Source organism: Colobus angolensis, unplaced genomic scaffold, assembly GCF_000951035.1.
Source record: "Colobus angolensis palliatus isolate OR3802 unplaced genomic scaffold, Cang.pa_1.0 Scaffold144, whole genome shotgun sequence".
Taxonomy (NCBI): Eukaryota; Metazoa; Chordata; class Mammalia; order Primates; family Cercopithecidae; genus Colobus; species Colobus angolensis.
This window is the reverse complement of record NW_012114533.1, coordinates 3,219,545-3,236,488: the sequence shown is the minus strand read 5'-3', so window position 1 is coordinate 3,236,488 and position 16,944 is coordinate 3,219,545. Positions and strand designations below refer to the sequence as shown.

At 41.4% G+C, this 16,944-nt stretch overlaps 1 protein-coding gene across 1 annotated transcript in view; it reads right to left on the bottom strand.

The window, feature by feature from the left end:
* The window catches only part of CPN1 (carboxypeptidase N, polypeptide 1), a 47,101-nt gene that overhangs the window by 20,817 nt on the left and 9,340 nt on the right, over positions 1–16,944 (bottom strand). Inside the window, exons 3-6 of the mRNA XM_011935559.1 lie at positions 13,152–13,307; positions 8,941–9,123; positions 7,348–7,459; positions 1,334–1,473 (exon numbers count right to left, since the gene is read on the bottom strand). Of these exons, the coding sequence (XP_011790949.1) occupies positions 1,334–1,473; positions 7,348–7,459; positions 8,941–9,123; positions 13,152–13,307 (591 nt within the window). The remainder of the gene's footprint in view (positions 1–1,333; positions 1,474–7,347; positions 7,460–8,940; positions 9,124–13,151; positions 13,308–16,944) is intronic.

Here is a 16,944-nt window from a genome sequence, read left to right as displayed (position 1 = left end):
CACCGTGCCCAGCTAATTTTTGTATTTTTAGTAAAGACAGGGTTTCTCCATGTTGGTCAGGCTGGTCTCAAACTCCCAAACTCAGGCGATCTGCCCACCTCAGCCTCCCAAAGTGCTGGGATTACAGGCGTAAGCCACCACACCTGATGACAATTTCCTTCCTTTTTATGGCTGTATAATATTCCACTGGAATATACCACATTTATTTATACAGTCATCTACCAATGAACGCTGGGTTGCTCCCACTTTTTGGCTATTGTAAATAATGCTGTTATGAATATGGGTGTGCAAATATCTCTTTGAGGCCCTTATTTCCGTTCTTTTGAATATATACCCAAAAGTGGCATTGCTGGAGCACATAGGAATTCTGATTGCTTGAGGAATTGCCATTAGCTGTTTTTTATAATGACCGTACCACTTTACATTCCCATTGATGGTACACAAGGGTTCCAATTTCTCCACATCCTTGCAAACATTTGTGAATTTCTGTTTTTTTGGTAGCAGCCATCCTAACCAATTTGAGGTGGAATCTCACTGTAGTTTTAATTTGCATTTCCCTAATGATTAGTGATGCTGAGCACTTTTCATATTCTTTTTGTTTGTTTTGTATTTGCAGTTGTGTCCATTTCAAGGAACCCTTTTATCCCCTAGATATCTGCATGTTTCTCTCCCTCACCTCCTTGAAATTTTTGTTTAAATATCACTTCCCCTGAAAGACTTTCTTCATAGCATTTCTTTTTTAACATGTTATACAACTTATTGTTTACTGCCTGTCTCTCCTCACTAGAAGGTAAGTTCCATATGGGCAGGGATATTTGCTTATTTATTCATAATTCACAGCATATAGTACAGTTTCTGACAAATAGTTGTGCTTGATAATTTTTTTGAGAAGGATCTTGCTCTGTTGCCCAGGCTGGAGTACAATGGCATGATCACAGCTCACTGCAACCTTGACCTCCCAGCACAAGACAAGCCATCCTCCCGCCTCATCCTCCTGTGAAGCTGGGTCTACAGAAGCATGCCACCATGCTTGGCTAATTTTTTTTTTTTTTAGTAGACATGGGGTCTAGCTATGTTGCCCCGGCTGGTCTCAAACTCCTGAGCTCAAGTGAACCTCCCATCTCAGCTTCCTACACTGCTGGGATTACAGGTGTGAACCACTGTATTCAGCCGCTCAATAATGTTGAATGAATAAATCTCACTGGAAGCAGCAGCCCAGATCTATTGGACTGAGTCAGAGCAAAAGTCAGACCTGAACCTGTGAATCACCTTGTCTGCCATTGAGAAGCACTTCTCTTTTCGCAAACATGAGAGTTAACAAATGAGGTTTTACCTGTTCCAGGAACTGGATTAGGGCTTCCCGATTACCCAGCCACTCCCGCTGTAACTCCTCTTGCGGGGGAAACTTGTCACAACTCAGTTCCAGTGTGATCTCAAAGCAGTTGGTATGGAGATAATTAAAGTCTTGCATTCCTAAGGGAAAGAGGGCAGTGGCAGATTCCCATAACCAGGTTCCCACTCAATGCCCCATCTCCTCTCTCTCTCTCTCTTTAAAATTTTCTGTTTTTATTTATTTGGGAATTATCTTTCAATTTTATTTATTTCATTGGCACATAATAATGTGTACATATTCATGTACATCACCTAATAATATGTACATATTCATGGGACACGCATAGTGATGTTTCAATAAACTGTACAGTGATTAGATCAGGCTAATTAGAATATCCATCCTCCCAAACATTTATCATTTCTTTGTGTTGGAAATATCCAGCACCCCCTTCATTACCTTTTTTTTCTTTTCTTCATCAACTTCTATTCTACCTCTTGACCTCTATTTCTTCCTTTCCTCCATAAAATTTTTCCCAAATTTCCAGTTCACATGCGTCTCTCTCTGCAGTTTCCTCTCTTCTTAAATGTCCCTTTTGTCATCTTCATCCTTTATGTTTTTTTCCATTTCATGACTGAATTTCACTTCTTGTCCCTTTTATAATTTCCAAAGTCTGCTTATTAGCTGTGCCTACTATTGACTATGCACATGGACTGTTTTTAAGAGAACAGATTTTCTCCTTGAACTACAATGTTCTTCAGACCTGGGAGGTCAGGAATGTGATTAATATATTGCTTTCACATCCCTTCTCCTATCTAAGAATACAATATTAATCTGAAAATACCCATCCCAGAAAAACAGACTCCTGAAAAAGCAGAAGACAGCTATATTTTCTTCTTCTTCTAAAAAATACTTGCTCGTTCTGATCTTCTACATTATTCAATTGAATCAATTACTTTTTAATATGTTTCTCATTATTAGGATGGTTATTTTCATTACAATTTCATTTGGGTTAAAAATTACCCACTTAAAAATGTCTATACTACCCAAAGTGATCTACAGATTCAATGCAATCCCTATCAAAATCCCAATGATGTTTGTTGCAAAAATAGAAAACCCACCCTAAAATTCATACGGAATTTTAAGCAACCCAGAAGAGCAAAAATAATCTTGAAAAAGAAGAACAAAGCTAGATACTCACAATTTCTGATTTTGAAACTTACTACAAAGCTACAGTAATCAAAACAATGTGGTACTGGTATAAAGGCAGGTATATAGATCAATGGAATGGAAGACAGCCCAGAAACCCTCGCATATATGGTCAAAGGATTTTTGACAAGAATGCCAAGACCATTCAATGGGGAAAGGACAGTCATGTCAACAAATGGTGCTGGAGAAACTGGATATCCAAATGCAAAAGAATGAAGTTGGAGCCTTATCTAACACCATATACAAAAATTAACTCAAGATGGATCAGCGACCTAAACATAAGACCCCAAACTATAAAACTCTTAGAAGAATACATAGGGCAAAAGCTTCATGACATTGAATTTGGCAATGATTTCCTGGATATGAAATCAAAGATACAGGCAACAAAAGAAAAAAAAAATCACAGATTAGACTTCATGAAAATGGAAAAATTTTGTTCATCAAAAGACAGTATCTCTAGGACAGAACAGGTGATGACAGAATCAAACAAACAAACAAATACAATGTCAACAGAGTAAAAAGGCCACCATGGAATGGGAAAAATATTTGTGATTCATACATCTGATAAGATATTAATATTCAGAATACATAGAGAACTCCTAAAACATAACAATAACAACAACAACAAAAAACCCAAACAACTTGATTTTTTAAGTGGGCAAAGGATTTGAAGAGACATTTCTCCAAAGAAGGTATACAAATGGCCAATAAGCACATGAAAAGATGCTCAATATCACTAATCATTAGAGAAATGCAAATCAAACTACCATGAGATACTACTTTGCACTTATTAGGATGGCTACTATCAAAAAAAAAAAAAAAGTAAGAGTTGGTGAAGATGTGGAGAAACTGAAACTCCTGTGCACGGGTGGTGTTTTCTATGGAAAACAGTATGGCAGTTCCTCAAAAACGTTAAAAATAGAACTACCTTATGTCCAACAATTCCACTTCTGGGTTTATATATCCAAAAGAACAGAAATCAGGGTCTCAAAGAGAGATGTGTACATCCATGTTTGTAGCACCATTATTCACAATAGCTAAAATGTGAAAGCAACCCAAGTGTCCATCGGTGGATAAACGAGAAACAAAATGTGGTATAAACATACAATGGAATATTGTTCAGCCTTCAAAGTAAGGAAATTCTGACAAACACCATAACACAGATGAACTTTGAGGACATGATGGTAAGTGAAATAAGGCATTCACAAAAAGACAAATATTGCATGATCCCACTTATATGAGCTACTTAGAGCAGTCAAAATCATAAAGACAAAAAGTAAAATGGTGGTTGCCAGGAGCTGGGGTAACGGGAAATGTAGTTATTATTTAATGGATATAGAGTTTCACTTTTATAAGCTGAAAAGAGTTCTGGAGATGAGTGCTGGTGGTGACTGTACAACATTACAAGTGTACCTAATAATACAGAATCAGATGCTTAAAAATTATTACAATGGTAAATTTTACGTTATGTATATTTTACCACAATAAAAATGAAGCGGGGTGCCTGTAATCCCAGCACTTTGGGAGGCTGAGGCGGGCAGATCACTTGAGGTCAGGAGTTTGAGAACAACCTGACCAATGTGGTGAAGCCCTGTCTCTACTAAAAAGACAAAAATTAGCCAGGTGTGGTGGTGGTTCCCTGTAGCACCAGCTACTCGGGAGGCTGAGGCAGAAGAATTGCTTGAACTGGGAGGCAGAGGTTGCAATGAGCTGAGATAGAGCCACTGCACTCCAGCCTGGGTGACAGAGAGAGAGTCTATCTCTAAATAAATAAATAAATAAATAAGAAAAAAATTATCACTTACTTTTCAAGCTGATGAGTACAAGCAAGCTGTTACAGAAAGAATGGGGAAAGTTGAATAATAATAACTATAGCCTATTAAACTGGCTCTCTCCAAACAGTATAGAGGTTCCTTAAAAAACTAAAACCAGAACTACCAGTTGATACAGCAATCCCACTGCTGAGTATATACCCAAAACAAAGGAAATCAGTATATTGAAGAGTTATCTGCACCCCCGTGTTTGCTGCAGCACTATTCATGATAGCCAAGATTTGGAAGCAAGCTAAGTGTCCATTAGCAGATGAATGGAGAAAGAAAATGTGGCAGGGTTACACGATAGAGTACTATTCAGTCATTAAAAAAAATAAGATCCTGTCATTTGCAAAAACAAGGATGAAGCCAGGCACAGAAAAACAGATTTTGCACATTCTTTCTCATTCGTGGGAGCTAAACATTTAAATAATTGAACTCATGAAAATAGAGAGGAAGGATGGTTACCGGAGACTGGGAAGGATGGTGGGGGTGGGGAGAATGGGGATGGTTAATAGATACAAAAAATAGAAAGAATAAATGATAGCACAAAGGGTGACTATCATTAGCAGTAATTTGCTGTACCTTTTAGAATAACTGAGGGAGTACAGTTAGAATGTTGGTAACACAAAGAAATGAATGCTTGAGGGGATGGACATCTCATTTACTCTGATGTAATTATTACACATTGTATGCCTGTATGAAAATATCACATATACCCCTTAAATATATACACTTCACATGTATCCATAAAAATTTAAAAATGCTTGAATAAAATAAATAAGTAAATTGGTTCTCTCCATGCATTAGAATCACGTAGAAGGCTGAGCCTTCTGGCTAAATACAGCTTGCTGGGCTTCACCCCCAGAGTTTCTGATTCAGTAGGTATGAGGTGGGGTGCAACTTATTAGAAATGTACATTTCTAATAAGTTCCCAGTTCATGCTGATATGCTAATCAAGAGACCACACTGTTGGAAGAATCAATTTGATAAATGTAATGACCTTGGAATTGTACCAGCTTAATTTAGGGCAATGATTCTCAGTGGAGGCATGGGCCTTGCTGTCTCAGAGGATGGAGAGGGAGAGGGAGGAGAGAGAGAAAAAAAGAACAAGCATTTGAAAAATGCTTTGAAATTTGAAAAAGTATATTGGTTATTTTCAATTTGGAGGGCAAAAAATATTTTGCTTTCCTAATGCAAACTAAAGAAAGTAACTTTAAAAAAATGTAAAATTATGTATGTGTGTATTTATTTATTTTTCAGAGACAGGGTCTTGCTCTGCTGCCCAGGCTGGAGTGCAGCATCATGATTATAGCTCACTGTAGCCTCGAACTCCCACCCTAAGCCATCCTCCCACCTCAGCCTCTCAAAGTGCTGGGATTACAAGTATGAGCCACTGCGCCCAGCAGTGCCTTGTATTCAAGCAAGTTTTCGTCCCCAGTCTACCCTCCCAGTACATGGCAACTCCTCAGTTTTGCACCTCTTCTACTCTCCACAGGACCAGCTACCAACTCAGCTCTCACCAATCTGCCGCCTGGGCCATGGCCAGGTCAGATTTGAGGGGATGGGGAAAGACAGATGCTAGAGAATGATTCCTAAAAGAACCCAGCTTCTTGCTCCAGACTCTTCTCTATCCTTCGATTCAGTGAAGGTTCATAAACAAAGGTTCTATCTTGACCCCTGGTCACGGGGAAGGCCCAGGGGATAGGGACAGAAGTCTCTTGTGGAGGTTTCTGCTCTTGAAGCCTACATTATCAATAGCCAGTGTCCGTGGCAAACCCCTGCTTGTTGGGGCCAGGCAGTCAGGGTCCAGGGAGCGTATTTCAGCGGAACTGGTTGTGCCCAGGCCAGATCCTCTGCTCATCTGTTGCTATGTGAGGCATATATCTGTGCTACTTTTTAAAATACAATTACAACATTTATAAGCCAGGCATTTCCAAATGCCTGTGTATTATTTTATTTAATACTTATATTAAAATTATGAGGCAAGTATTCGCTTTTTTTTTTTGGAGTCTCACTCTGTTGTCCAGGCTGGAGTGCAGTAGTACAGTCTTGGCTCAATGCACTGCAGCCTTGACCTCCTGGGCTCAGGTGATCATCCCACCTCAGCCTCCCCATTAGCTGGGACTACACGTATGCACCACTGTGACTGGCTTTTTTTTTTTTTGGTAGGGGGATGAGGTCTTGCTCTGATGCCTAGGCTGGTCTCAAACTACTGGCCTCAAGAGATTCTCCCTTCTTGGCCTCCCAAGGTGCTGGGATTATAGGCATGAGTCACCATGCCTGGCCTTATTATTCTTAATTACAGATGAGGAAATGAAAGCACAGAGAGAATAAGTAATTATCCCAGAGCCACATGACTAGTACATGGGCAAGCCAGGTTTCAACCCAATCTACCCTCAGATCCCACAAGTGACTATATTATTTTCCTCCTATGTACTAATCTACTGTGTAAACCACCAGTTTTACAGGACCAAAAGGTGTCCCTACCTTAGTTTTTTTTGTTTTTGTTTTTGTCTTTTGAGACAGAGTCTCGCTCTGTCGCCCAGGCTGGAGTGCAGTGACACGATCTTGGCTCACTGCAAACTCCACCTCCTGGGTTCATACTATTCTCCTGACTCAGCCTCCTGAGTAGCTGGGACTACAAGCGCCCGCCACCACGCCCGGCTAATTCTTTTGTATTTTCAGTAGAGACGGGGTTTCACCGTGTTAGTCAGGATGGTCTCGATCTCCTGACCTCGTGATCCGCCTGCCTCGGCCTCCCAAAGTGCTGGGATAACAGGCGTGAGCCACTGTGCCCAGCCAACCCTACCTTAATTTTAAAGAATCACAAGATGATGACTAAATGTCAACCTGAGACTTCCCCATTTTCCAGATCTCAACCTGAGTGCAAAACTCCATGCTATTCCCATTGTTTCCCTGGGAAAACTGGGAATTTAGAAGGAGAAATGAGCACTATTCCACTTCAGCTTGAGCAGTTCCCAGGACTCCCCTTACCCTTGCTGAGAGAATACCAGGAAGCCCCATTGGTGATGCCATCTGGAAAGTAATCTCCACAGTTCCAACCTTGGTACATCCATCCATGTGCATAGGAGTAGACCTTGGCCAGCTAGAGGAAAAGCAGGCGGAAAACGACTTTGATGATTCCCAACTCAAATGGCAATGCTCCTACTCACAACTAGGGTGAAGCCAAGAAGCCCTGCTGGGTACATAAACAGTGGATTATTTGCATTAGTGAAAGAAAATAGGATCAGGGATAGAGACAGAGTGTGTATGTGTGTGTGTATGAGTGTGTGTATGTAGGTGAGTATGTGTGAATGCATGTATGTGAATGTAACTGTGTGTCTAAGAGAGTATATGTGTGGTAGACTAGAGTTAGGAGATCTGTATTCTGATTTTGTCACTATCTTGGGGCTGAGTTTTCTCTTGTGCAAAGTCAGGAGCCGCACTAGATGATATTGAAGATTCCTTGTTTTTGTGCCATTTTCTAGCCGAATTTTGTCAAATAAATCAAGGAGTAAGTAAGGCAAGACTTCTCCAGGAAAAGTAATGTGTATTTGGGGGGTGAGAGGTGTGTGTTGGAGGGAGAGGAATATATTTGAACTCTATAATTCTCCTTCATTACCATTTACTATACAGTGGACAAAGTGAGATCAATGGAGAAAAACACAATGTGCTATTCACCATGTAGTTCATTAATGATTAATACTTAATATCATTAATGTTCATATAAATGAACATTATATAAATATATATTAAATAGATATATATTAATATATTAGTACTTTTTTTTTTGAGACGGAGTTTCACTCTTGTTGTCCAGGCTGGAGTGCAGTGGTGCAATCTTGGCTCACCGCAACCTCCACCTCCCAGGTTCAAGAGATCCTCCTGTCTCAGCCTCCTGAGTAGCTGGGATTACAGGCACCTGTCACCGTGCCCAGCTAATTTTTATATTTTTAGTAGAGACGGGGTTTCACCATGTTGGGCAGGCTGGTCTCGAACTCCTGACCTCAGGCAATCCGTCCGCCTCGGCCTCCCAAAGTGCTGGGATTATAGGCGTGAATTACCGCACCAGGCCAATAATTACAAATTTATTATATTATACCATTTTATATATTAATATAAAATTAATGTTAACATTGATTTTATTCTATTGTTTTGAACTGTTATTTAAACCTTTTTCAGGTAGTCTATTTTTCTTTTTTTAAGGCCCCACCTAATACCATCACAGTCTATTTTTCATTAATGTGGATATATTATCATAAAATTCTACTTTAGACCCCCCCAAAATTCACATTTAATGACACTCACGCTATTAGTCTTCGGGCATATTTCTTGCTCATCGTTAGCCTAAGTATTTTCTGCATCGTGGTAATTACTATAAAGTTTTCTTTGTATTTACTTTTTTATGAATCTATGGCTTATTATTCAAAACCAAATGTCATTAACTAGACAGTAAGCACCTCACAAGCAAGCGGTATTTTCAATTATTTTCTGTGGCCTCGCACTGAAAAGGGGTCTGTTACTGACCTTAAGCTCATCTCCTGAGCCCCAAGTTCCCCTGGCGGGACAAGCAGTCGCTCCACATACCTTCTGGAAAAGCTTGTCGTCAGGCGTGGGGGTGTTGGCGGTGCGGCGGACCCCTCGGACCCGGTGCTCAAAGGACTTGTCATACGGGTAATTGGCCACCACCGCCCCTCCGTGGAGATTGGCTGAAAGAACAAAGTTGAAGGAGTGCATCCACCGGATCACCGCCCGGGTCTCGGGTTCCACCTGGGAGGAGGCGAGAGGTTGGCGGTGAAGGGGCAACTGAGGCTACCAAACAAACGGAGGTTAGAGTAAGTCTGTCAGGAAGTGGCCTGAGGAGATCAAATGTCTGAATGAAACAGTGAGCGTCCTGGCGGATATGAAAAGTGGAGATGGGGAAATATCGACCTTTGGAATGATGGTTTCAACAATGGAGTGTGTAGAACTTTTTTCAAAATGAAATCTTATGTGGAATCCCGATATACAAAATAGGTAAACAGAGAGCATTTAGGGCAAGGAAACTATTCTGTATGATACCATAATGGTGGCTATATATCATCATACCTTTGTGGAAACCCAGAGAGTGCACAACACCGAGAGAGCAGTAACGTAACTAAGGACTCAGAGCGCTCATAATGAGTCAAGGTAGGTTCATGACTGACTGTGATAAACACCCCACTCTGGGGTAGGATGCTGATGGTGGGGTGGGTGGAGTGGGGCAGGGAGTATATGAGAACTCTGTACTTTTTGCTCAATTTTGCTGTGAGCCTAAAACTATCCTAAAAAAATAAAGTCTGTTGACAGAGAAAGAAAGGGAGAGAGAGAGAGGGTTTTGTTTTGTTTTGTTTTTTGAGACAGGGTCTCACTCTGTCACCCAGACTGGAGTGCAGTGGTGCAGTCTCAGTTCACTGCAGCCTCCATCTCCCAGACTCCAGCGGTGCCCCTACCTCAGCCTCCCTAGTAGCTGGGACTACAGGCATGCAACAACACACCTGGCTAATTTTTGTATTTTGTGTAGAGATGGGGTTTTGCCATGTTACCGAGGCTGGTCTTGAACTCCTCAAGCAATCTGCCCATCTCCGCCTCCCAAAGTGTTGGGATTACAGGCCTAAGCCACCATTCCCACCCAAAAAAGAGAAGTTCTGTACGAAGAGATACCATGATTGGAGAGCTCGGAACCCCAGCTTGGCCTCTCTCTGGACCCTAGGAAAGGGTTTTCCATTTTACCACTGCTCCAGTGACTTCTAAGTCATCTTAGCAGAAATTTAGGACTCCAATAAATCAATCTGAAAAATGCTAGTTTACAGTGATGGTTTTTAACCTCCTCCTTCCCTGCTGTAATGTTGACATGTAGAACACACTCCTGTGGTCATATCCAAATTTCATGGGTTAGACATACTGTCAGATGGGCCAGTCTTGGCTAAGCAGTGAAATTCCACCCCTTCTCTTGCATATTATATTGCTAGTGAGTGACAGTATGCCAAAGAAAGCCTTGAATCCGCTTGGACTTGCAGCATAAGTAAATAATTTACAGTCTGCAGCATTTTTCCTCCTCTCAGGATAAACAAGCTTAGAGATTATGTAGTGTTACTGTGTTAATGGCTCCTCCTGGACCACAGTCAGCTCTAAAGTTTCCATCTTTTCCATCCCAAGGGGACTGGATAAATAGGGCTGAGTCTCAATCAGAATGGATATAATTGCGAGGGCACCAGTCTTGGTCTGTGACCAGGGCTCAGACCCTCTGGGGCAGTTCTGTCTTTGTGTCCTAAGCCTCTATCAGAACAAGGCCAGCTTCTCACTGTTCCTCTTCCTCAAGGCTGTTCCATCTAGAGCCAGGGAAACCTCATTGCTTTTTCCCCTAAAATTTAGACAGAGGATTGAGTGGGAGCCTAGTTATTCTTGATTCAATTACCTTATTTTACTTAGAGAAACAAGTTTAATACATCAGAACATTCTTCTGGTTGGATATGCTGACTAATACAAAGTTCTTTGCTTTTTGGTTTTGTTTTTTTTTGAGATGGAGTCTTGCTTTGTCACCCAGGTTGGAGTGCAGTGATGCTATCTGCAACCTCCACTATCTGGGTTCAAGCGATTCTCCTGCCTCAGCTTCCCAGGTAGCTGGGATTACAGGCACCCACCACCACACCCAGCTAATTTTTGTATTTTCAGTAGGATGGGGTTTCACCATGTTAGCCAGGCTGGTCTCGAACTCTTGATCTCAGCTGATCCGTCTGCTTCTGCCTCCCAAAGTGCTGGGATTACAGGTGTGAGCCACTGTGCCCAGCCTTACAAAGTTACTTTTTATTTACTATTTACTTGAACCAAGAGGATAGTTGCTGTTTGAAATCTAACATGTCAGCATGGCTTTTGCTTCATTTTCAAGGGAGAAAAAAATCCCAGAATATTCCATTTGGGAAACTCCCAATTAAAAGGCTTACACCTGCTTTGCTTTTCTTTCCCCAGTCTCTAAGTTTAGACGTTCACAAATAGAACATTTCAAACTATCCCACACAGCGTGATCACCAGGGGTGGCAGTGATGCTCAGAGGATGCCTAGTTATTTTCAGAAGCAGGCCCACCAGCAGGGTGAAACCACTCATGTTACCAAGGACTTCCATTACAGGCCTTTTGGAGAGTGAGGCCTAGGAATATTGAATGGGATCCTCCGATTGGAAGAGTAAGGGAAATCAGGGAGGGTATAGTAATGATAAAGTAGTCAAGGGTCATATAGAAAGGGAAAAGGGGCCAGGTGCAGTGGCTCATACCTGTAATCCCAGCACTTTGGGAGGCTGAGGCGGGTGGATCACAAAGCCAGGAGTTCGAGACCAGCCTCACCAACATGGTAAAACCCTGTCTCTATTAAAAATACAAAAATTAGCTGGGCATGGTGGCATGTGCCTGTAATCCCAGCTACTCAAGAGGCTGAGGCAGGAGAATCGCTTGAACCTGGGAGGCGGAGGTGGTAGTTAGCCAAGATTGTGCCACTGCACTCCAGCCTGGGGTAAAAAAGCAAGAGTCTGTCTACCCCCCCCCCAAAAAAAAAGAAAGAAAGAAAAAGAAAAAAAGGGAAAAGAAAAAACTAAAGATTAGATTCTCTGAACTTTTTTTTTTTTTTTTTTTTGGCGGACAGGGTCTGTTGCTCTGTCGCCTGGGCTAGAGCAGGCAGGACAATAGTTCACTGTAACCTTGAACTCTTTAACTCCTGGGTTCAAGGGATCCTCCCAAATAGTTAAGTCTATGACATGTGTCACTACACCCAGCTAAATTTTGTATTTTTCTTTTGTAGAGATGGGGCCTCACTATGTTGCCCAGGCTAGTCTCAAACTCCTGGCCTTAAGCAGTCCTCCCATCTCAGCTTCCCAAAGTGCTGGGATTACAGGCGTGAGACACCACACCCAGCCTGAACCTCTTTCCATAGCTAATTGTTGGTAAGCATACAGCTTATCACATGTAAGGCAGACTTCTCTATAGAATGATTCTGTCCACATTCTAGCATAGTAGAAAGAATGTTGGAATAAGAATCAGAAGGCCTGCGTCTTCATCCTGATTCCATCAATCATTACCTGTGAGAATGTAAATTATTTTCTCTCTAAGTGTAATAGCTATAAAACAGAGATGGATAACACTGCTTGGTGCATTTCACATGATGTCATGATCAGCTGAAACTGGCTATGAAATAATTTTGGAAAATTGTTAAGAACCATGCAACCAAATGATACTGCTTTCATATCCTTCACCACAATCACCACTAAGGTGAAACATTTAACCGGGCATCGTGGCGCACGCCTGTAATCCCAACACTTTGGGAGGCCAGGTGGGCAGATCACGAAGTCAGGAGTTCAAGACCAGCCTGGCCAACATGGTGAAACCCCGTCTCTACTAAAAATATAAAAATTAGCTAGGTGTGGTGGTGTGCACCTTTAATCCCAGCTACTCAGGAGGCTGAGGCAGGAGAATCGCTTGAACCCGGGAGGTGGAGGTTGCAGTGAGCTGAGATCGCACCATTGCACTCCCGCTTGGGCGACACAGCAAGACTCCATCTGAAAAAAAACAAAAAGAAAAAAAAATCATTTAGTGAGTGTGTGCTCCATGGAGGGCTCTATGCTGAGGGAGAAAAATACAAAGACACAGAAGAAATAGATATTATTGATTTAGATGGGTTAACACTGACTTGAGTTGATGCTTGTTTAGTTGATGTAAAGATGGCTTAGCAGTCTTTCTCAAGAAATTCCAGATGCTGATTTACCTGCTTTGTTTGCAAATTTCATCTCCTACCTGACTTTTCCAGTTGTCTGGAAGGGGCAGGTGGTGGTTGGGGCCTCCATACTTCTCGTTGTAGTAGATATAGGTATTGAGATCAGGGAAGTTACGGTTCAGGTCCACTCCATTTGCATTGTTCCTGCCAACTAGATACCCAGGCTTGTTTGGGCCCTAAGGAGAAAATGAAAAGATGAAAAATGAAAGTTTCAGATTGAATCCTATATTTTCTAACTTTTTTTTTTTTGGAGACAGGTTCTCACTCTGTTGCCCAGGCTGGAGTGCAGTGGCACAATCTTGGCTCACTGCAACCTCTACCTACTAGGCTCAAACAATCCTCCCACCTCAGTCTCCTGAGTAGCTGGGATTACAAGCACATGCCACCACACCCACTAATAGTTCTTTATTCTTTTCTTTTTTTGGTAGAGATGAGGCTGATTGCCCAGGCTGGTATCAAACTCCTGGGCTCAAGTGATCCACCCACCTCATCCTTCCAAAGTGCTGAGAGGCCAGGTGCAGTGGCTCACGCCTGTAATCTCAGCACTTTGGGAGGCGGAGGCGGGTGGATCACTTGAGGTCAGGAGTTCAAGATCAGCCTGGCCCAAATGGTGAAACCCCATCTCTACTAAAAAATACAAAAATTAGCTGGGTGTGGTGGCACATGCCTGTAGTCCCAGCTACTTGGGAGGCTGAGGCAGGAGAATTACTTGAACCCAGGAAATGGAGGTTGCAGTGGGCCAAGAACACGCCACTGTACTAGAGTCTGGGTGACAGAGCAAGGCTCTGTCTTAAAAAAAACAAACCAAACAAAGTGCTGAGATTACAGGCTAGAGCTACCTCATGCAGCCATGAATCCTATATTTGAAGAACATTGTATAGTTCTTAGATATTAGCTTCATCAAATGATGTAACATTTTTTTTCCCTTAGTGCCCATCACAGGAAGATGAATCATTTTCATCTTTAACTTATCCAAAGTCACAGTGGTGTGCTTCAAGTTCCCTGTAGATCACATGTAAGAGGTACATATCTCAAGAGAAGTTCTAGTAAGAGTAGGGTGTTTCGGGATCATGGGAACCCCAATGTTCTATGAACAGCTTTATTGAGATATAATTCATATACTGTAAAATTCACTCATTTTAAATGTACAATTCAATGAATTTTAGTATGTTTACAGAGTTGTATAACTATCATTGCAATCTGATTTTAGAACATTTCTGTGACACTAAATAGACACCTCATTCCCATTTACAGTCACTTCTCATTTTCACCCCAGACCTAGGTAATAACTTTCTGTCTCCTTAGACTTGCCTCTTCTGGACAGATCACATAAGTGGGTCATACATTATCTGTTCTTTTGTGGGTTTCCCCCCACAAACACTGGACATAATGTTTGTGAGGTTCATCTATGTTGTAGCATGTATCAGTACTTCATTTCTTTCTATTGTTGAATAGTTCCATTACGTGGATTTATCACATTTTGTTTATCCATTCACCAGTATGAGTATTAGTTTAATGCTATTAGTATTAGGAAACTGTCTTAGTTTCCTAGGGCTGCCATAACAATCACCACAAACTAGGTGGCTTATAACAACAGCAATTTTTTCTCCAATGTATTCTCTGGAGGCTAGAAGTTGTAATCAAGTCAACTGGAGGGGCAGCACACTCTCTAGTCCCCTTCTTTGCTTCTTCCAGCTTGTGGTGGCCGGAGGCCGTCCTTGGCATTCCTTGGCTCGTAGACTCATCACTCTAATTTCTGCTTTCACCTTTACATGGCCTCCTCCCCAGTCTGTCCACATCTCTATTCACAAATTTCTTTCTTCTTACAAGGACACCAGGTATGCTGGATTTAGAGTCCATCCTGATCTTATGTGACCTCATCTTAACTTAATTGTATCCGTAAAGACCCTCAGTAGGCCCTCCACATCCATGGGTTCCACATCTGTGGACTCAACCAACCTCTGATTGAAAATGTAGTTGGCCTATAATGGTTGCATCTGTACTGAACATGTACATACTTTTTTCTTGTCATTATTCCTTAAACAGTACATTATAACAACTGTTTACATAGCATTTACATTATACTGGGTAACATAAGTAATCTAGGGATGATTTAAAGTATATAGGAGGATGTGCACAAGTTATGTGCAAATACTATGCCATTTTATATAAGGGACCTGAGCATCTGAGGATTTTGGTATTGGTGGGGGGCCCTGGAACCAATCACCTATGGATACTGAAGGATGACTATGTATTGCCAAATAAGGTCAGAGTCACAGATTTCAGGTCAATGCGAATTTTGGCGAAAGCTGGTAGGGGGAGAGTCATGGATATTTGGGTTGTTTTCACCTTTTGGCTGTTGTTAATGATGCTGCTTTGAATATCCATGCACAAGTCTTTGTGTGGATGTATGTTTTCATTTTCTCTGGGTAGATATCTATAAGTAGAACTGCCGAGTCATAAGGTAAGTCCATGTTTAACTGTTTTTTGTTTGTTTGTTTGTTTTTTGAGACAGGGTCTCACTCTGTTGCCCAGGCTGGAGTGTAATGGCATGATTATGGCTCACTGCAGCCTCAACCTCCTGGGCTCAGGTGATCCTCCCACCTCAGCCTCCTGGTAGCTGGTACTTACAGGCATGAGCCACAACACCTGGCTAATTTTAAATTATTTGTAAAGATGGGGTTTTGCCATGTTGCCTAGGCTGGTCTCGAACTTCTGGGCTCAAGTGATCCACCTACCTTCCAAAGTGCTGGGATTACAGACATGAGCCACTACACCTTATGTTTAATTTTTTGAGAAACTGTTCAACTGTTTTTCAAAGTGGTTACACTAGAGAAACTCACTCCTCGCCCTTTAAAAAAATTTAGGATCCTTGTTTATCTTTCTTCTGAGCAATATCAACTTTCTGGATCCCTTCATTTCTCTGTCCATATTTCAGATTTTATCATTTATTTGCTTATGTATTCACTCACTCATTACGTCATCTATTTAGTCAACCAACATTTACTTAAGTCCTTCTCTATCCAGAGCTCTCAGATAGACACTGGGGAAAGAGACAAGTGAGACATTGTAGTCTAGCCTTCTAGGAATTCATAGTACACATGGGGAGATGGACATACACATAAATAATTAAATACATAGAGCGATAGAATAGAGATATGTTACAAGGCTCATTCAAAATTGAAATTCCATTTAATGTTTTGTGTGGCATTGGAGAAGGGAAATAGTGCCAAGTGGGTCCCTGTAGACTGAGAAGGTGGAGCCCAAATTGTAGGCTGTTACTGGAAGTGAATGAATGGATGCCAGAAAGCTAGAATCTCACAGATGAACTGCCGCTCTCATATTTTCACTTTTCTAAGCAATAAAATGCGGCAGATTACATTTTTTTCTAAGAATTCAGTATTATTCTCAGATTTCTCCTCTTTTCATGGCACCCTGCTTGGATTTCATTCTTAGATCCCATTGAAAACATAATTGTTCTGAAGTTCCTTTAAGTTTCCTACATCAGTTCTGTTCCAGTGGAAAACATTTATTGGATCTTTGATTTTGGTGTACACTTCTGTGACATAATGATTTTCTTTATGCTTCCAGGGGCTTGTCACTGCTTGCTTATTTATATCAAGGCAGCTCTTGACCGTCAGCATAAACAGCTATGAGTGTTATCCACTGATTTCCCTGCACACTGGTCAATAGTCAGGTTGGCAGGAAAGGGCTTCCCCTAACAGAAGGTTTCATAAACAGGGCTAGTGTTGTGTTTCCTATTACTGCTGTAACAAATTACCACAAAGTTAGTGGTTTAAAACAGCACAAGTG